We start from the raw sequence: 21883 nt of genomic DNA, 5'->3' as shown, positions 1-21883 counted from the left end.
ATATCAGCTAATGCCCAATATTATTATAATTGTCCAAGCCATACCAGTCATAAGTCACCTATGATTCTTCCTTAAAAATCAAGTACATATTCACATTTAGAGCCACTTGATTCTAAAATTAAGCATTGCTTAGACATCGAGATTACAAATGTGTGCCCAACTCTATGGTTCTGCAGAAGATGAAAGTTTTTAATTAATATATTTCTTTGTGATGCCTAAGAATTAAACTAATATTATTTAGGTAAATCTCACGCCAGCTTTATGATTTAAGTCTAGGTGTGACAGTTGGGCAGACATGGGAGAGATCATGTTGAGAATTTGCCAGGCCACTGCATCTAACAACCAGAGCATCCAACCCCAGACTATCAAATGATCTCATATTACTAAAAAGTTGGCATCTAACTTTCATTAAGTTTGGGAAGAAATTCCACTAAAATGTCTGCATCTGCCATCCCAAAACAGAAAGGTCAAAACACCTTTTATGTTCGATGTTCTTTTCCAGTTCTTGAACTTCATTTAACAATTTATGTAAGCTTCTGATCTTTGCTTTCTTCTCATTCAGCACTAGAATGAACCGTTTATAAAGATCAGTCTCCAAAGCGTCCTTAGCACTCACATATTTTTCAAATCTAAAATATAAAAAAACAAATAAATAAATCATGCAGGTTTTGTTTCAGCATTATTCAATCTAATACTGAAGACAATTTCAAGAAAATTTTTCAAGAAAAATACAATTAAAATCATTTTAACATGTTTTCATTGATTTAAAGTTTTATATAGGTAAACAAATAATTAGAACTTATTGTTCATTAGCGTTTGTAGTTTACATACTGAGAAAAGGATAGAAATTGGAAACTGATAGCAAAAAAGCTTTTAAAACATCTAAATGCCTAAATGTAATAACTTATTCACATCTATGGCTTATTTCCAAAAGAACATATTTGTGGCAGAAATTTCAAACAAGTAACTATAGCCTATGTATCTTGTACTTTGTTAATATTACTATAACAGCAACCATGATCTTGTTTTGTGATTAAGTAATTTACCTAATCTGTTCTCCCCAAATAGATTATGAACTGCTCCACAACAGGAACATGACATACCCAGTTGTATCTTATAACCCAGCAAACACACACACACACATACACACATACACACACACATATTTTTATCCAACTTGAAATTTCCAAGGAGACTAATGAAACAGCAAATGTGAAACACTATACATTTTAAAATTTAGATATATAAGACAAAACATAAAATTCTCTATCATTTATAATTCTTCCTACAATGTTCAAATGAGCTAACAAGAGACTGTACTAATTTTAATCTCTCAGATATATATAAAATAAAGAAGGCAAACTAGCAGAGGTTGTATATACTTGATATGTGCATACACACACACCATGAATAAACCTCTATTTTAAAGATTCAAATATAAATTATTTCATATAATATATTCTTTTAAAAGTAGTTTAGCTCTACCTGGTTTTCTCTTTACCATACTGTTAATTATACTTGTTGTTCTATACAGGTATTCCAGTATTTTCATTATATATATTATTTAAATATATATATTTTTCAGTGAAATAATTAGAAACAAAAATGTCAAAATCTGATATACATGCCCTTATACTTTCAAGAGACTACCTAGCTAGAAATGCAAAGAATTAGGACCTCTCATGGGATGAAAGGGAACATATGGCATTATATTTTCTGGGACCAATTACAGCAGTCTTATACCATAGTCATTGCCAAGGCTGTGAACTCCGTAAGCGCAGAGAGCATGTATGTTTTATTGGCTGCTTTATCCTCTGTGCCTAGCATAGTGTTTGGCATTCAACAGATGTTGAATAGCTATTTATCAGATAAATGAATGAAGTGAGAAAGTTAATATGGACATCTTATAAAGAAATGGAAAACCAGTGATTCTGAATATTATATTTTTCACTCCTTTAATAGCTATTCACTATTGTAACAGTAATATTTTTCATCTTCTTCAAGCTTCTAAAAAATTGTGATATTTAAGTGATGCACATAATGGTACAGCTAAAAGAGTTTAGGCATAGAAAGGAAGAAAATAAATGAAAGAGCGTAGCGATGCTTAATACTTATATTTTGTAAAGAGGGAATCAATTACATTGCCTAAAAGGCTAACAGATTTTAAAATAAATAAATGTGACCAAAAGATGCATGAAAGTAAAATTAAAATGAAACCTGGGATGTGGTTCAGGGAAGAAAAACAAGACCAGGGGAAGTGATGAAAATTCCTCATCTTATAGCAGGGAGCAAACAAGTAAATCTTAAATTTCAGAACATTAAGAAGTAGAGTGAATAAGTATATGTAGCAAATCACCAAAAGAATGAAAATAGAAATTCTAAAAATTAATTACCTCCAAGGGTAGGCTAAGGATAGAGGATTTTTAATTTCATACTCATCTGTACTTGCTGAACATTTTATTCAGGCTTAACTTTAATTTAAAAAATTGTTTATCCACTTGCAAAAAAAACTGTGATAAATATTAATATAAATATTAATATATCATCAAGCAAAGCTCTCTGAGAAAGTACTCCAAAAGGTGTGGGAAAAAAATAGAGCCAAAGTTGAGGAGAAGCTGCCAATATTGATGGCTTATTTTAAGCTGGGACATGTTACTGCATTTATATTTCAGATGTAAAGTGTCTGTAAACATTATATTCTTATTTTCTTGTACTATTTTCCAATGTAACACAATAACAAATGTTTAAAAGGTAACTAGAACACACACCTGAGTGTACAATAATAAAATACTTTAAACATATACAAAGTAAAAATCAGTTACAAAAATTTACAATAAAAATCTTGTATAATAATTCAATATGTAAAACCATAATAGTAACCAATTAGTAACTTATCTGATTTAAAGGCATATTTAATTTCCATATAAATCACTTCAATAATTCTTGATTGAAAGATTATGTGTACTTACCAACTATCAAGCAAATTTCCAAACCTTTATTAAAATTAACATTTGGTATAACTCATGAATTAAAAATGAAAATAGATATCAAAATGAAATATCATATCTTTTTGTCTAAAGAATATTATTAATCTGAATAGATAGTGTCACGGCTACATTGTCAAAGGTAACAACATTTCTGTGATAGGAAAGCAAACTCAGTAGAATGAATGGCATTCTGTGAGTTAACCTTGCTTGGTTTTAGCAAAGCTTTAGGATTTTGTTACAACCAAACCTCTAATCATTAAACTGAATAACACTTCCTAGACAAAGCTGGGGAGTGGGAGTTGGCTAGGAAATAGTATTATTGTGAATAGTTTCAGGATATGAATTTACTCTCGATTATTAATTATTAACAAATTCAGAGAACTCTATCTTTTTATTTAATATTCAGTAACTAACAGGTACATACCATCCTCCCATCACATTTGTAATGCCATTTCTCCCTTACAGCATTATGATGTTACTATGCCTTCCATATTATTGATACTTGCCTCCTGCCAACCTCCACCTCAAGAACTGAACAGGTATTAGTAAGTGAGACATATGGGATTCATTGCTAAGTTTAGCAATACTAAAGGAGAACTTACATACAACCGGATCAGACCACAGCTAGTCCAAGGATCACCTCCAAAGCAAAGCTCAAACCTGATGAAACCATAAATAACATCAAACAGGAAAGGCCTAATGATGCTTTATCCTTTTAACAGTGACTGGGACAACAGAACAATAAAGTTTAATCAGCAGCCTAGGACTGAGGTATCTAGGAACTCGGGACCAAAGGATAGTACTTAAGAAAAAAAAAAAAACTAAAAGAGTAAAAACTAAATATGGAAAACACTGAATATTCAAAATAAAATATTTCTGGATGGGAAAACAAAGAATTTAAGAATAAATGTCAAAAAAACAACAAAGGGGCTTCCCTGGTGGCACAGTGGTTAAGAATCCGCCTGCCAATGCAGGGGACAAGGGTTCAAGACCTGGTCCGGGAAGTTTCCACATGCCACGGAGCAACGAAGCCCGTGCGCCACAACTACTGACCCTGCGCTCTAGAGCCCACGAGCCACAACTACGGAAGCCCGCGTGCCTAGAGCCTGTGCTCCGCAACAAGAAAAGCCAACACAATGAGAAGCCCACGCACCGCAACGAAGAGTAGCCCCCGCTTGCTGCAACTAGAGAAAGCACGCAGGCAGCAAGGAAGACCCAACACAGCCAAAAATAAATAAATAAAGTAAATAAATAAATTAATTAATTAAAAAAAACAAAAATGAGAGCAGAAACAAGGTAATTTCATGGAGAAATAACATCCAAAATAAAAGAGTAAATGATAACCCAAAATAAAACAATATATATGTAAATGTGAACATGTGGTACTTAGAAACAGTGCAGTAATCCTTGTATTTACAGCTCTGATCAAATTTATATCCAGGTCAGGGTTGTGCAGCAAAAGAAAATCTACATAGAGTTCAGAGGACAAAGAATGCTAAAAAGAAATGGAAAAGCAAGCAGTGGTAAAGAGATTTAATAAGCCTTTAAGTACTGAAGAAGATGGTAAACAGCTGTTCCTCATCCTTTCTGATGACAGAACAAGAGGAAATGGCCTTCAGTACACCATGAAGGACTCAGATTACCAATAGATGGAAGGAAGAATTTTCTGCCTGTGACTGTTCTTAAACAATGTAATGGGCTACCAACGGGAGTTGAAGATATCTCTTGAGGTCTTTAAAAATTGGACTAAATTCATCTGGCTATAATGTGATCCTAGCTTGAAGGCAGAGAGATGAAGTAGAAGAGCTTTCAAGGTCTCTTCTATTCTAATGATTCCATGAGTGTCAACCCAATTCAAAATGCTGAAAACTGCCTTCAATTATAGGTTTAATAACTATAACTCAGCGTAAAGCTAGAGAGTTTCTAACTTGATGTCTGAGTGCAAACAAAAGACCTATTCAGTAACGTGGAACTTGAGAGTTGTTATTTGAAACTAAATAGGAAAAACCAGTGAAATAAATATAGCTAATGAACTAAGGATTTACATACAATATTTCTAATGTCTTCTCCTTTATCTAAACTATACAGAATTAAATTAATCCAGTAATGTCACTTGTTTAAAATGGAGCTAAGACTGCAATTATTAAATAGCAAATAAAAAAATAACAGCAAATATATATGTTAAAAGTCTACACGTTAAATCTCATTCTTTTTACTCTTACTGTAATTCCTCACTCCTTACTCAAACCTTATTTATTCTCCACTGCCATCCCAAATGGAAATAGCTTTAGATTTGGCTCTGATTATAATAATGATACATATTTAAATACAAAAATATATGCAAAAAATACTCCCAAGAAGTAAAGGAAAATTTAATCCACAATTCCAGACACACACTATTATCATTTAATTTTCTCCTTCTAGATACTCTCTAGCTAAAGACACATTTTACAAAAAAATTAGATACTCTTCATATTTTTGGAAATTCACATTTTGCCTCAACACATCATAAACATTTTCCATGGTATAAGCACACATGTGTATGATTGCTTTTTGCTCATATAATATCCTATTGTGTATTAAATATATTTCAGACCTATCTACCATAGCTTCCAAGGGAATTCTCAGCACCTATTTTGTGCCCCACACCCCCACTCTCCCAGGCACACATAGTCTTGAACAATGATAAGGAAGAAATGATTGGATCACGAATGGACACTGATATAAGACTAATCAGAAGCAGCACAGGAAACTGAACTGTGACCAGGCCTACTGAGATGACCTCAACTCTACTATCTATGTCGTCAGTTACCTAACTCAGTATGTTTGTATCCTATTTCTAATCTCTCTAAAGACTCTTGATCAGTACTACTGCCTTATGGAAGCAGGAGCTGTAAATCCTTTGCTCATTTCCCAGTGTACTAAGGCTCTGGAGAGGGAACACTTCAGGAAATACTGCTTGGCCACGACCAAGGTGTATTTACAGCTCTTTAAAATCGCCACTTTCTCTGTGATACGAAAGAAAACCAAATTTGGAAAATAGATAAATCTACTAATCCAACATCTAGAATACAACCAAGAGCCTAGAATTCTCTGGAGTCGATTTTGTTTCCTCTGTTTGAAGGGCCACTCCAAGGGCACACATCTTCAATTCCTGAAGAAGATATGTGATCCAGTATTTACAAAATAAAAGAATAGCTGGAGCATAATAAAACTGTGATAAGCTACATGGCTATGCCTTTGATCAAATAGGTAACTTTTTGCCACAATAACACAAAAGAATTTTCTGGGTAATTCAGAAATAGCAAATCAAGCATCCTTGGGGCACATATTATATATACCCTCATATGCTGTTTTCCAGCGCAAGGTATATTTGTCTCCACTGTCTCATCTTTGTTCCCTGCTGCTTTCCATCCTATGGCAGTGGTGTTGAATACTGATGAGATAATACCTCTTTCAACCTCTGGCAGACATTTTAAAGCAATTTGCTCAAATACCAAGTACCCAGTCTGCATTTTTGTGGGCAATTTGTGAATCAAATTTCCAATCATCCTGAGGGTATTTTTTGAGTTTTTAATATAATGGCTTATCACGACCAGAGTACGTCTCCTTTCATTTGATTCATTTTGTATATAAAATAGAAAAACACACCCAAACTACTGATATGAGCCCCAAACATGCTTTCTAGAACAAATATTTGATATTAATTCATAGGAACATGAATTTTAAAGAGAAAGTTAAAGAGAAACGCTAAATTATTTTTTTGTATGGTTTCCTAACATTTATATAATTTTGATTTGGTCTAATTACTTTATATAATTGGAGATAAAAAATTAATTCATAACTAAAAGAAAACAAGATACTTTATTAATATAATAAATGAGAGCCAAATAGAACCAAGTTTTAGGTGATAGTTGTTAAGTTGATGCCTTGCATTAATTAATAAATATAAGTAAATGTATAGAAACAATTTCCTCTAGTCAACCTCATTTTCACATACATATATTGATGATGATAAAACCCTTCACGTTTTTCATGCACTCCCCCATATACTTACTAATGTCCATAAAGAACAATCTTAGTGAGTGCCCTAAAAAGACCCTAAATTGGATAAATGTTCTTATGTTTTAGAGCAACTGGTTTGAATGAAGGATAAAAAATCTACTTTATATACTGGATGTAATAATAATAATTATTATTTTATATATTCTACATAATTATTTCAAATGTTGCAATGTATATATATACAAATGCATGCATATTATATTTATGTATCTTTATAGAGATACAAATATTCACAACATATATTTTATTTCCTTCAAACATCTTTTACACAATAGAGTAATACAGGCTACACCCTGGACCAGCCTAGATTATGATATAGTTGAGAAAAATGCATAATTGAGAAGATAGGTCACTTTCTTCTTCATCGTTTAAAAGATAAGGAGCAAAATCAGGAAAATAAAAGCTTTCAAATGTCTTATCCAGTAGTAACAATTACGTCTTTTAAAAATGCTGATAGTATGAATTTTCAATCAATCAGCAAAAATAAGTCTTTATTAGGAACCAAAACACAAACTTCACTTGAAATAGATGCCATTCATAAAAAGATTCCGAATAAGGAATCAACTATGCTTATTTATGTTTCATGCCTTTTTTATTCATTATTAATCTTATAATTTGAAGTCAATTAATCCTTATAAGTATCAACTTCCTAAACTTTGATTAATATTAATGGGTTCTGATTCTCATTGTCCAATTACTCCTTATTGTTATTAGTTTGCCGGTGCTACCAAATATTAAGGACCTAAAAGTGTTAATGTACTCATAAAATGTACAATAATGACCAATAATTTAGTTTAATCACATTAAGTAAAGGTATAATTAATGATAGATTTCATTTTAAATATATGCTAGTCTACATATATTATAAATGTATAAATCATTAACTTATAGCTACAATGATATAAAGAGCTTAGTGTTTTTATGATACAAGCACATTATGCACACACCGTCCTTGGACATCATTCCAGTCTCTCAGAAGCCTTTCATTTTCTTTCTGCAGGTGCTCATTTTTGGCTTGGTTTTCTGCAATGGTGTCCAGGCAATGACAAATAAGTTCTCTAATGACCTCAGCTGGGTTTGCAACTTTCTCTAGGTTGAAGGAACCAAGTCTGAACTAGAATGAAAAGAAAACATGATTAGCTTTGGGGGAGAATATCAAGATTGAGTGTCCCAGTTTTAAATACACGTATTTTCTTCTGAGGGGAAAAAAGTGTAAGATTTAAATATAGCGCATTTACCAGATATAAATACAATGAACAAAACTACTGGGCAACTTCCTACTTTCTTACTAAAGCTTATCATATAAATCAACATATAACCTAAGAATAATTCTTTTTAAGTGGTAAGTCTTTCTCCCACCTCCTAGCAGAAAAGAAAACAACATAAATACCATATAAGCATACTACCATCTGTTTGCTACTACCTAATTTAAGTCACTATCCTCAGAATAAGGAAAGAAATTATACATGAAGACTTCTTTTTTTTTTTGGCCATGTGGCATGCATGCAGGATCTTAGTTCCCTGACCAGGGATCGAATCCGTGCCCCCTGCAGTGGAAGCGCAGAGTCTTAACCACTGGACCGCCAGGGAAGTCCCTACATGAAGATTCTTAACTCTAGTTTCTGTTAGTACTGATGTTAAAATCAAATAACTGACACAAGCTACTTGTGAAGAAAGAGAAAAATTTTTGTAATATCTAAGAAAAATATAGGGTTTTAAAAAACAGATAAACCTGGTAACAGTCATTACTCCTTTATCAAAACCCAATAATTTATTACTATATATTATAAATAATAATGTCACATGTCAAACTTGAGTACTTTTGCATAAAGGTAAGACTTATAAAAATATCTTAATTCCTCTATTAGAGGGCACTACAAAATAAAACAGTGTAATACAATTTTATTATAGTTAAGGAATTCTGAAAGGAACACAGGCTTTCCTCATTTGGTAGATAAAGTACTGAAACACAATGATTTACTAATAACTATAATATCCTTACTATTAAAATTAGAATTATTATAACTAAAATAAGCTTTTAAATGACAATTATAATTATATAGCCACCATACCTTATAATTGAAGTATAACTCAAGCATAGCACAAATACAAACTCATCTAATCATCACCAAAATGGAACTATTATTATATCCATTTTATAGATTAGTAAAGTGAGGTTCAGAGTAGTTATCTAATATATTGAAGGAATAAAATCAAGATCCTACTATACTATCCTGTTGCACTGTTTCCTGACATAAATGAGTATGCTAAACAAACAACAAGTAAGAGGAAGAATTAGGTTCAGAACCTACACATAATTCTGAAGAGAGATTTTAAAGGCATTAAGTAGGTGGCAAAATTGAGAGTACAAAAGGGTGTTTTTGGTTTTGTGTTGCTGTTTGTCTCCTGGATCAGTAATTTCTATTATGGCATACACTAATAAGAATATTTCTAAAGTGTCTTGCTTGTAAAGGAGTATTTCTATACATATGTTACATACAGATTGAGAAATATTTAACACTGATTGATAATTCTGAGACAAAACATTGTTAGTCAGTTTACAAATAAAACTAAAAGTCACTACAGTAAAAATCCAATGTTTGCAATCTGAGTGGCAATTTATAAAACATTTCAGTTAATTCCTATAATTTAGAATCATTTAGTTGTTTAACCCCACAGAGTTAACTTTTCTGGATGAATTATGTTTACCAATTTAAATTTTCAGATTGAAAACACAGGTAGATGTTTTACTTAATATTTTAGAAACCCTGTGAAAAGACTTAAACACTGACAATTCCTAGGTGTTGAAAAACATGTATATATACTTGCTTAAAATGTAAAGGAAAACAAAGGATATTTATATTCTTGTATTACAGGCACATTTTAGAGGACTGAATAGTACTGGTTTAGTCACAAAGAAATTGCGTATGTATTTGTGTGTGTATTTTTTTTTGAAATCCGAGGAGGTCACAATGTCTTCTTAATCCTTTAATTTGTTTTATCTCACCTCTTTCTCTTCTTAACAAAAGAATGGGAACCAGATTAAGAAAAATTGTCCTTTATTTCAATATTTTAATGAGTATATCCGGTTGTGTAGATAGATATATAAAACCTAAATTAGAGCTTAATTCTAATTTTAATAGTAAAATTATTATTTCAAAATAGTGTAATTATTATTATTAAACCTTTACCCAAAAAAGACTTGGAAAAATTCTAAGAATTTTGAAATTATTTCAGACTATTTGTCACATCTGATTTATTTCTCTTATACTAAGAATCAAATGGCCAAAAACATTTGCATATAAGTGCATATAATGAGTCCATTTAACAAGTATATAAGTTTAAATAGGGAAGTTTTATCTATGTAAAGAATATATAAATTGAAAGTAAATTTGAGCACTAACCTTTTAAAGCTTCTCTTATGCAAACGAACATACAAAAAATAAAGATTAGCTGTAGAATATTACTTTTTGAGTCGATACAGAACAGAAGAAAAATTAAGCTTATTTTATTTTTAGACAGTAGATTACATTATCAGTAAAACATAAACCCACACCATGATTTTGTATTCTCGCATTATCACAATTGTCAGGAAGCTTTGACTAAGATGGACATTTTTAGAAAGGAAAGAGTTTTTCATCACTTGGAAGTTTCAACAACGTCAAATGGATAATGATCCATTATCCATTTCAAAGCGTGATATTCAGGATCACACGCTGATCCTGAATACAGTCATCAGTAAAATACAAATGCACAGATAAACACAAGTCTATCCCCCTAACCTTCTATTTTAGATGGCAAAAGAAAAAGGGAACAATTTTAAATCACTATAACAAGAAACTTCTTTCAAAATATCATTCAAATCCTTATATCCAAAATACCAAAAGAGAATTCTTAAATTTCTTCTTGGCTATTCAGTATAGAATAAACTTAAAATGTCATTTCTTCTTAAGAGTAGGCAAGTATTTTTCAGTTTCTTTTTTTTCTAATTATATTCACTAGTTTTGGGTTCTTTAACAGGCGTGAACATCTGTTATTCCAAACAATAAAAATAATCAAGAAGTATTTAAAACTCAATCCAAGAAAAATATTTTACTTGAAATATTCTGCTTATTTTGTAGAAAAGTTCTGGAATGTATGAGAGAGTGAGTCTGCTGGACCATCCTGTCTGTATATACATGGTTCAGAGCCAAGGCAGGAAGCACCCTTCCACTCTCACTACCTCTGTTCCAGCCTGTCTACCTCATAGATGCAAGGGACCCCACGCCCATGTGAACTGGACTTACAGAAGGGCCTCAAATCAGGCCTAATGAATTGAGAAGCATAAAATATTTCTATGCTCTAACTCTATATTCAGCCCATCTTTATACCATCCCTCAAATGAAGTGGCAACTTTAGAAAAGTATTGTTTTTAAAACTAGCAAATTCCAACAGAAGTTACACTGTATGTTTTTGTCAATTTAAAAATCTTTTACTTTAGTTTTTCGTTGGACATGTAAGGCTATTAACACAGATGTTCTTTATTAGTTCTGTAATTTCAAAATAATCTGCAATATGAAATCAGGACTTCAAATGGTACACCAGAGTCAGAAACCACAAATTAAAGACATTTTGAAAGTATATCTCTTCTTTAGAGGCATGGGCAAAAATAAATTTCTTTTTGTAGTTAGTTCTCAAGAACTTATGGAGAATTCATTGTACACAGGCCTATACTAAGCATCTCATTCAGTCTATAATCTAAGATTTTAAGCTATGTTTTTATTTTTCCATGTAAAAAAAACTTGAAAACAATTAACTTCTTAAATACTGGTAATCATAGTAGGTTGCACTAGTTGACTCTAAACTGTCATTATTTTAGCTAGCAAAACAGATAGCATCTTTGATCTGATCTGCAGTAAAAATTCTCAGTTTCAGAAAACTTATCCATTTTCTTTAGCCAGGCTTTTATTCTGGATATCTGTCTATCTGTCAATTCTTTAAATCCAAGATTAAATGCCACACCCCCTTACCCATCACTTCAAAGTCCAGATCAAATTCTCTTTAACTACTTTAGCCTACATTGGCTTCTCTGTTCTTGATACTTCAGAGTTTGTCTCACACAATTTTTCACTCAGTTTCATCCTCCCTATATTTTTCTCTTGTTGTTTCAGAAATGCAGTCTTTTCCTTTAAATTTCTAGCTCTTTGAGATCAGAGACCCTATCTTATGTCTTCCTTAGCCTCCACAGTGTCTTATACAGTTCTAGACATATATTAAGTGCTCAATAAAGACTTGAATTTTTTTTAATTGCAATGATCCTTATTAATAAGAAAATACAATTATAATGTGGCAGGTAAAGGAAATAATTGGGACAGTGATCCTCTGAATACAAATTAAGAAATATTTTAATCTGTTTAAGGATGTAACAGTTTTATTTTATTAAATAGTATAATTTCAACAAAAAGCACATGGTTAAAATATTGCGTAAATGCTCTCGATACTGTGATAATACATAAGTTTAATAAAACCTAAAAAGATACTTTTTTTTTTAAAGAGTGTATAGATATAAAGTTATATGTGTACTCAGTTATCAGGTTCTTTGGAGTGGCCAAACAGATAAAAGAGAATATATAGTATTGGTAAAATACACTAAATAAACACTAATTCCAGGGGAATTGTTTATGGTCATTCCAAATGTTTCTGGGGATAGGAGGATTATCAAGGTGTGAGTTGATACTCTGCTTAGAATATATCAACTAAAGACGCTGAATTCTGATACGTTATCAAAGTAGTCTAAATAACCTTACAAAATTAATCTTTGTTACTGTCCTGGGAACCAAGATGTAAAGCTAAAGGAAAAGGAGGAATAAAGATATCTTGATGTGATTCCTAGGCAATAATGGTCAGATAGGAACTCCTTTTTTTTCAGTATGTGTTTTTAAATTTATTAGTATCAAAAAAAAAGTTTAGCTGTGTCTAGATATGTGTACACCAAAAAAGTAAAGCCTATTCATTATAGTTTGTAATACAGGATATTTTGTCTATTGTAGACAAATACATAGTTGTAAATATACCATTGTTGTAATACATAGCTGTAAAATTCTAGCAATAAAGGAAATCAATCAAGTTATGTAGTAAAAAAGAAACTAAACTGTATTACTTTGGCCTAGTTATGTTAATCATCAACTGTAAGTATTCTGAATCAACTATTTTTTACTAAGATCTTAGTATCATGAACTCTTTGGTTTTGTGACCTGCTGAAATGTTATTTTAGATTTAAATAAAAAATATTACAAATGAATCTTCTAAAACAGTGACATACCTAGGTTGACAACTGGTCACATTTAACTTCCAAGGTAGCTAGAACTGAGAAAAGAATACTGATAAGAACTTTCTAAACAGATAAGAGAGCTTTATTGTGAGACTATTAATCTCACTTTTCCAACTATTTTCTTGACCAAATTTCTTAAAGCTTATTTAAAAATGTTTAAATATCTCAAGATGATTATATGATCAAACAAGGCTCTGCATATGCAGAGTTGTAGATCTGTAGATCCTATAGGTTCTTACAATCAAAATGCAATCATCTAAAAGTGAAAATACACTGAGCTCTAATTATAGGGCTACAAATTATTAGATTTTAAGGCCATGTTATATGCTTTAATATATTAAGTACCATCTAAGAATTATTTGGTATTCATAATTGCAAAATTCATTGGTGGGAGTCAGAGAATCCTTGAGAATGAAAAGCCCAAAGGTCCATGTGATAAGAGTATCTCAGAAGTTACTTTTACTTTGAATGACTGTAAATGTTCATTCCATTATGTCTTGAAATAGAGATGATGAGCCTTTTGGTTCATGGAAAATATAGTAAAAACTAGAAGACTTATCTGGTCTAATTAGGAGTTATAATTAACAATGAAAATTTTTAATATACATGAATCTAGAATCAACTAAAAGGCTTTTCCCATAGTTAACTGGATTGGGGATAGTGGGGTAGGTAGAAGGCAGGGGTTGCCTATTATTTGCCTGTTACTTTAATTTTGATATTAGGTTCTGTTAAAGAAATATTGCCTTGGATTTCCTGACACTCTACTAGATCTCATAATACTCATCTAATCATATCTTCATAGTATGCTTCTCTGTCTTCCACCTAGAGCCTAAACGGTAATATTTCTTGGAATGGTCCCTTGACCTACTTCTCTTTTTTCTCTATAGGGTTTTAGGGTTATCCACAATCACAGCTTCCATTATTACAGATAAGCTGAAAACTGCCAAACATGTATCTACAGGTGGTACCTCTCCTAAAGTCCAGACTTCTATAAACATTTAACTCATTTTTGGAGTGATGTCACCAGTATGTCCTATACAGACCTGAAACTTCATATGCTAAGACAGAATTCATTGTCCATCCCTCTCACTACTAAACTAACCCCTCCCTGTACTTTCCATTAGACATTCATTCAGTTACACTTGGGTAGTCTAGTGGGTGAGCATGGACAATTATCATAGCATTACAATATTAACTTTTTTTTCTCATACTAGTCTGAAAGCTGCAAAGGGATAGGGGCTACATCTTACTCAAATTAGTATCCCCATTCTTACATGGTTAAACATAGAATGTATTCATTCATTCATTCATTTATCAGACTTTCTGAGTATGTACTATATGTTAAGCATTGGAGATACTGTTGTGAACAAGAAAAACAATGTGTCCACTCTCTTGGACCTTATATCTTAGTAGAGGAAGCTGATGATGCCAAATGATCAAATAATAATTTCACACAGTTGTAGATCCAATGAAGAAAATAAAATGAGTCATAAGATAGCTACTAGAGGGCAGAGTATGCTTAGATATAGTGGTCAGGGAACAAGTCCTTGCAAAAACTGAGGTAGAGAACAGAGATGAGATGGGAAAGGTAGACAGGAGAGTAGATCATATAGGATTTTGTAGGCCACAGTAAAAAGTTCAGAACTTATTCTAACAAAAAGCCATCAGATGATTACAGGCAGGAAAACAAGTGCTTACAGAGTACTAAGCATTTCCTCTAAGATTGCCCCCAATTATCCCAACCTCCTGGTACTCAGGCCCCATGTAATCCCCTCTCCCTGAGAGTGGGCAGGTCTCTGACTTGCTTCTAACCAAGAGAATATGGCAAAAGTGACACATATCAGAATTTCAGATAAACTAAAAACAAACAAAGAAGCATAAAAAATATACTAGGAATTTGGTTTGGAATTACACTCATTTTCAAGTTATTTTATAAGGAATTAACTTATTTCCAACATGAATTATAGTGTAATTTCTCCATTCAGGACCACTGCATTTCTTTATCTAATCAAGAGTTATTTTTATATCCTTTGGTTAAGTTTCTCATTGTTAATTTTTTGTTTGTTTCTGTTTTCATTTTAAAAAATTTTTCATTGAAGTATAGTTGATTTACAATGTCATATTAGTTTCAGATGTATAACATAGTGATTTGATATTTTTACAGATTATACTCCACTTAAAGTTATTATAAAATATTGACTGTACTCCCTGTGCTGTACATTATATCCTTGTATATTATTTATTTTATACCTAGTAGTTTGTATCTCTTAAACCCCTTCTCCTATCTTGCTCCTTCCCTCAATCCCTCTCCCCACTGGCAACCACTGGTTTGTTACCTATATCTGTGAGTCTGTTTCTGTTTTGTTACATTCATTCATCTGTTTTATTTCTTAAATTCCACATTTAAGTGAACATATATAGTATCTGTTTTTCTCTGTCTGATTTACTTCACTAAGCATAACATCCTCCAAGTCCATCCATGCTGTTGCAAATGGCAAAAATTCACTCTTTTTTTGGCTGAGTAATATTCCAGTGTGTGTGTGTGTGTGTGTGCATGTGTGTGTGTGTGTGTGTGTGTGTGTGTATACCATATCTCCTTTACCCATTCATCTCTTGATGGAAACTTAAATTGCTTCCATATCCTGGTTATTGTAAATAATGCTGCTGTGAACACTGGGGTGCATATATCTTTTCAAATTAGTGTTTTCGTTTTCTTTGGATATACACCCAAGAGTAGAATTGCTGAATCAGATGGTAGGTCCGTTTTTAGTTTATTGAGGAACATATATACTCTTATATCCATAGTGGCTGTACCAATTGCTTATTTTTTAATCAAACTCCCTACACTGTAGCTGATAAGACTCCCAAATGATGTGTAGGTAGAAATATGAATGTAACTGCCTACTTAGTAGTCTTATTTTTTGTTATTTTGAATTCCTTGGTCATATCAAAAGGATTATATGGTATTTGGGAAAGTTAGCAATCTCTATTTTAGAATCCCAATACTGACATTTATTTGAAGTGGGGTCGTGAACAAGCATTATAACCACTGTATTCAAAATAATGACTTATCCTATAAGACATTCATGAACACAATCTAAGGGCTGGGTATGAAGGATTTTACAAATAAGCCACAACAGAAATAATACCAAACGGCACAAAAAACTCCACTCTCGAGTCAGTTTGAATTTGATTTGTCTTCTAAAAACGGTTGATTACTTTAACACAGTAGCATTCCAGAGTGGCTATGACAGAGAAAAATCTCACTGGGGCTGGGCTCACTGTGTGCTGTTGCTTAGCTCCTAAGGCCTCATAGAAACAATAAGCAAGCCAACACCGGGGAAAAAAAACAACAACCTACAATATGATAAAATACCTACTATGAGATACTTAGGAAATATATCTTAATAGGACATAGTACAAAATATCATGGACTACTTATTTCTGAATTTAAACCAGTTTACACTGTTTAGTAACAACTGCTTAGGTCTCTCTAACATTCTCTAGGAAAATTAAATGAAAACAATAGAATCTTACATTTTTTTCTGATTATGAATCCTGGACTTTCATCAGTTAAAAATTACAGAAACTTAAAGCCAACCTCCACTCTCCCACTCCCAAAGCACTGAACTATATATATTTGATGAAACAGCTTGACTGGTTAAAAGGCATTATATTGACATTAGAAGTTTTTGGAAACAAAGAAAATCATAAATAATTATTGTGTTAACTATAACTGCATTTCCTTAAAATCAGTTATCATAAACTAGTAAACTCAAACGGGGTGATCTTTAAAAAGCCATAGAAGTACCAAGTATTTTAAAATCCTAGTTTAAATGAAATGATAAAATATAGGAATCCAGAAAAAATATGTCCATTTTTTGTTTGGTATATGAATTTCTTTCAAAAAAAATTTCACAAAGCTTAATAACTGTCTTTTTAAACTATGGATTAAAAAATTCCATCTTGGCAGAGTCAAGATGGCGTACTAGGAGGACACGGAATTCACGCCTCCTCACAACTAGGGCACCTACCAGGCACCGGTAGAGAGGGAGGGAGGGGAGGGGGAGCAAAAGTAAAGGCCAGACCCCCAGGACCGGCACACCTGAGGGGCAGCTGGGGAAGGGAAGGAGTTCCTACACCCAGCGGGACCCACTCACGGTTAGGGGTCCAGCAGCGACGGGGAGACCCTGGGGGAGATGGTGGGGGAGGGGTGCGAAGGAACGGAAGGGAATGGGGCCTGTGCTTTCCCTGTCCACTTAGGCAACGGGAAGCCTGTTAGGCTCCCGGGCCTAATCCTCTGCCCTCGGAGCCTCCCTCCTGCCACGCAGAGCCCAAACCCCGCCCCTAACCCCCCCCCCACACCCAGGGCCCTACCACTGCCCTCGGAGACCCTCTCCAACGCTGGGCCTAAACCCCACCCACACACCCCCACCCAGGGCCCTAGCTCCAAACTCCAGAACTCTGAACTCCACACTCCAAAGGCCCTCTTTTCAACACGCTACCTCTCCCCTTCTGTGTAGGTCCTAAGCAGAGACCCCGCCCTACGCTCAACCATCACCCCTCCACCCGCCTAGGTCCCTTGCCACCCAAAACCCTGCCCCTGCCTAAGTTCCACCCCCTGCCTAAACTCTGTCCCCATAGCCAAGGCTTTTTTTTTTTCTTTTTCCTTTTTTCCTCTTTTAGATTGGGGTTGTTTTACCTTATTGATTCATTGTTGTTGATTCTTTTATATTTTTATTTTTCCTAATAAATCTTTCATTTTTTAAATTTTATTTTATTTTTATACTTTGTTAGTGATCTCTCCTTCTGGCTTGTTCCCTACCCCCCCCCCCCTTTATTTTTCTTTTTCCTGTTGTGGTTTTATTTTACCTTGGTGCAATTGTTTCAATTACAGTTTTATTTTTCTAATTTATTTTTTATCTTTCTAATTTTATTTTGTTTTTTATTCTTTGATATTGTACTGCTCCTTTTTTTTTTCTTCCTTTTTTTTTTTTTTTTTTTTTTTTTTTTACAGTGCCATGAAGCTTGCGGGATCTTGGTTCCCAGGCTGCAGGTCAGGCCCAAGCTCCTGTGGTGGGAGCTCGAGTCCAAACTGCTGGACTGAGAACCTCAGACCCCAGGGAATATCAGTCGGAGTTAGGACTCCCAAAGGCCCTCATCTCAGCACCAAGACCCAGCTCTATCCAACTGCCTGCAAACTACAGTGCCGGATGTCTCAGGCCAAACAACCAGTAAGACAGGAATACAGCACCACCCATAAAAAAAAAAAAAAAAATGAAATGACAAAAAAATTTGTTAAGGATGAAGGAGCAAGGTAAAAACCTACGTGACCAAATAAATGAAGACAAAATAGGCAAGAGGCCTGAAAAACAATTCAGAGTAATGATAGTAAAGATAATCCAAAATCTCAGAAACAGAATGTAGAAAATACAAGAAACTTTTAAGAAGGATCTAGTAGAACTAAAAAGCAAACAAGCAGTGATGAACAACACAATTACTGAAATTAAAAATACTCTAGAAGGAATCAATAACACAATAACGGAGCCAGAAGAACGGATAAGTGACCTGGAAGATAAAATGGTGGAAATAACTGCCAGGGAGCAGAATAAAGAAAAAAGAATGAAAAGAATTGAGGTCAGTCTCAGAGACGTCTGGGACAACATTAAATGCACCAACATTTGAATTATAGGGGTCCCAGAACAAGAAGAGAAAAAGAAAGGGTCTGAGAAAATACTTGAAGAGATTATAGTCGAAAACTCCCCTAATGTGGGAAAGGAAAGAGTCAATCAAGTCCAGGAAGCACAGAGAGTACCATACTGGATAAACCCAAAGAGAAACACGCCAAGACACATATTAATCAAACTAACAAAAATTAAATACAAAGGAAAAATATTAAAAGCAGTAAGGGAAAAGAAACAAATAACATACAAGGGAATTCCCATAAGGTTAACAGCTGATCTGTCAGCAGAAACTCTGCAAGCCAGAAGCGAGTGGCAAGACATATTTAAAGTGATGAAAGGGATAAACCTACAACCAAGATTACTCTACCCAGCAAGCATCTCATTCAGATTCGACGGAGAAATTAAAACCTTTACAGAGAAGCAAAAACTAAGAGAATTCAGCATCACCAAACCAGCTTTACAGCAAATGTTAAAGGAACTTCTCTAGGCAGGAAACACAAGAGAAGGAAAAGACCTACAAAAACAAACCCAAAACAGTTAAGAAAATGGTAATAGGAACATACATATTGATAATTACCTTAAATGTAAATGGATTAAATGCTCCAACCAAAAGACATAGACTGAATGAATGGATACAGAAACAAGACCCGTACATATGCTGTCTACAAGAGACGCACTTCAGGCCTAGGGACACATACAGACTGAAAGTGAGGAGATGGAAAAAGATATTCCATGCAAATGGAAATCAAAAGAAAGCTGGAGTAGCAATTCTCATATCAGACAAAATAGACTTTAAAATAAAGACTATTACGAGAGAAAAAGAAGGACACTACATAATGATCAAGGGATCAATCCAAGAAGATATAACAAATGTAGATATTTATGCACCCAACATAGGAGTACTTTAATACATAAGGCAAATGCTAACAGCCATAAATGGGGAAATTGACAGTAACACTATCATAGTAGGGGACTTTAACACCCCACTTTCACCAATGGACGGATCATCCAAAATGAAAATAAATAAGGAAACACAATCTTTAAATGACAGATTAAACAAGACAGACTTAATATTTATAGGACATTCCATCCCAAAACAACAGAATACACTTTTTTCTCAAGTGCTCATGGAACTTTCTCCAGGATAGACCATATCTTGGGTCACAAATCAAGCCCTGGTAAATTTAAGAAAATTGAAATCATATCAAGTATCTTTTCCGAACACAATGCTATAAGACTAGATATCAATTACAGGAAAAAAATCTGTAAAAAATACAAACAAATGGAGGCTAAACAATACGTTACTAAATAACCAAGAGATCACTGAAGAAATCAAAGAGGAAATCAAAAAATTCCTAGAAACAAATGACAATGAAAACAAGACGACCCAAAACCTATGGGATGCTGCAAAAGCAGTTCTAACAGGGAAGTTTATAGCACTACAATCCTACCTCAAGAAAGAAGAAAAATCCCAAATAAACAACCTAACTTTACACATAAAGTAATTAGAGAAAGAAGAACAAAAAAACCCCCAAAGTTAGCAGAAAGAAAGAAATCATAAAGATCAGATCAGAAATAAATTAAAAAGAAAGGAAGGAAACAGTAGAAAAGATCAATAAAACTAAAAGGTAGTTCTTTGAGAAGATAAACAAAATTGATAAACCATTAGCCAGACTCATCAAGAAAAAAAGGGAGAAGACTCAAATCAACAGAATTAGAAATGAAAAAGGAGAAGTAACAACTGACAACGCAGAAATACAAAGGATCATGAGAGATTACTACAAACAACTATATGCCAATAAAATGGACAACCTGGAAGAAATGGACATATTCTAAGAAAAGCACAACCTTCCAAGACTGAACCAGGAAGAAATAGAAAATATAAACAGACCAATCACCAGCACTGAGATTGAAACTGTGATTAAAAATCTCCCAACAAACAAAAGCCCAGCACCAAATGGCTTCACAGGTGAATTCTATCAAACATTTACAGAAGAGCTAACACCTATCCTTCTCAAACTCTTCCAAAATATAGCAGAGGGAAAAACACCCCCAAACTCATTCTACGAGGCCACCATTACCCTCATGCCAAAACCAGACAAAGATGTCACAAAAAAAGAAAACTACAGGCCAATATCTCTGATGAACATAGATGCAAAAGTCCTCAAGAAAATACTAGCAAACAGAATCCAATAGCACATTAAAAGGACCATACACCATGATCAAGTGGGGTTTATCCCAGGAATGCAAGGATCCTTCAATATATGCAAATCAATCAATGTGATACACCATATTAACAAACTGAAGGATAAAAACCATATGATCATCTCAATAGATGCAGAAAAAACTTCTGACAAAATTCAACACCCATTTATAATAAAAACCCTCCAGAAAGTAGGCATAGAGGGAACTTTCCTCAACATAATAAAGGCCATATATGACAAACCCACAGCAAACATCGTTCTCAGTGGTGAAAAACTGAAACCATTTCTGCTAAGATCAGGAACAAGACAAGGTTGCCCACTCTCACCACTATTATTCAACATAGTTTTGGAGGTTAAGCCACAGCAATCAGAGAGGAAAAAGAAATAAAAGGAATACAAATTGGAAAAGAAGAAGTAAAACTGTCACTGTTTGCAGATGACATGATACTATACACTGAGAACCCTAAAGATGCTACCAGAAAACTACTAGAGCTAATCAATGAATTTGGTACAGTAGCAGGATACAAAGTTAATGCACAGAAATCTCTTGCATTCCTATACACTAATGATGAAAAATCTGAAAGAGAAATTAAGGAAACACTCCCATTTACCATTGCAGCAAAAAGAATAAAA

The 21883-nt window shown here is 33.5% G+C and overlaps 1 protein-coding gene across 4 annotated transcripts in view; it reads right to left on the bottom strand.

Moving 5' to 3' along the window:
• The window catches only part of XRCC4 (X-ray repair cross complementing 4), a 279622-nt gene that overhangs the window by 144831 nt on the left and 112908 nt on the right, over positions 1 to 21883 (bottom strand). For all 4 annotated transcript variants that reach the window (XM_036847936.1, XM_036847939.1, XM_036847937.1 and 1 more), the window contains exons 4-5: positions 8000 to 8166; positions 477 to 629 (exon numbers count right to left, since the gene is read on the bottom strand). In XM_036847936.1, coding sequence (XP_036703831.1) covers positions 477 to 629; positions 8000 to 8166 — 320 coding nt within the window. The remainder of the gene's footprint in view (positions 1 to 476; positions 630 to 7999; positions 8167 to 21883) is intronic.

The sequence above is a fragment of the Balaenoptera musculus genome, chromosome 3 (assembly GCF_009873245.2).
Source record: "Balaenoptera musculus isolate JJ_BM4_2016_0621 chromosome 3, mBalMus1.pri.v3, whole genome shotgun sequence".
Classification (NCBI taxonomy): Eukaryota; Metazoa; Chordata; class Mammalia; order Artiodactyla; family Balaenopteridae; genus Balaenoptera; species Balaenoptera musculus.
Note: the sequence above shows the minus strand (reverse complement) of the source record. Positions and strands in the feature narration are given on the sequence as shown.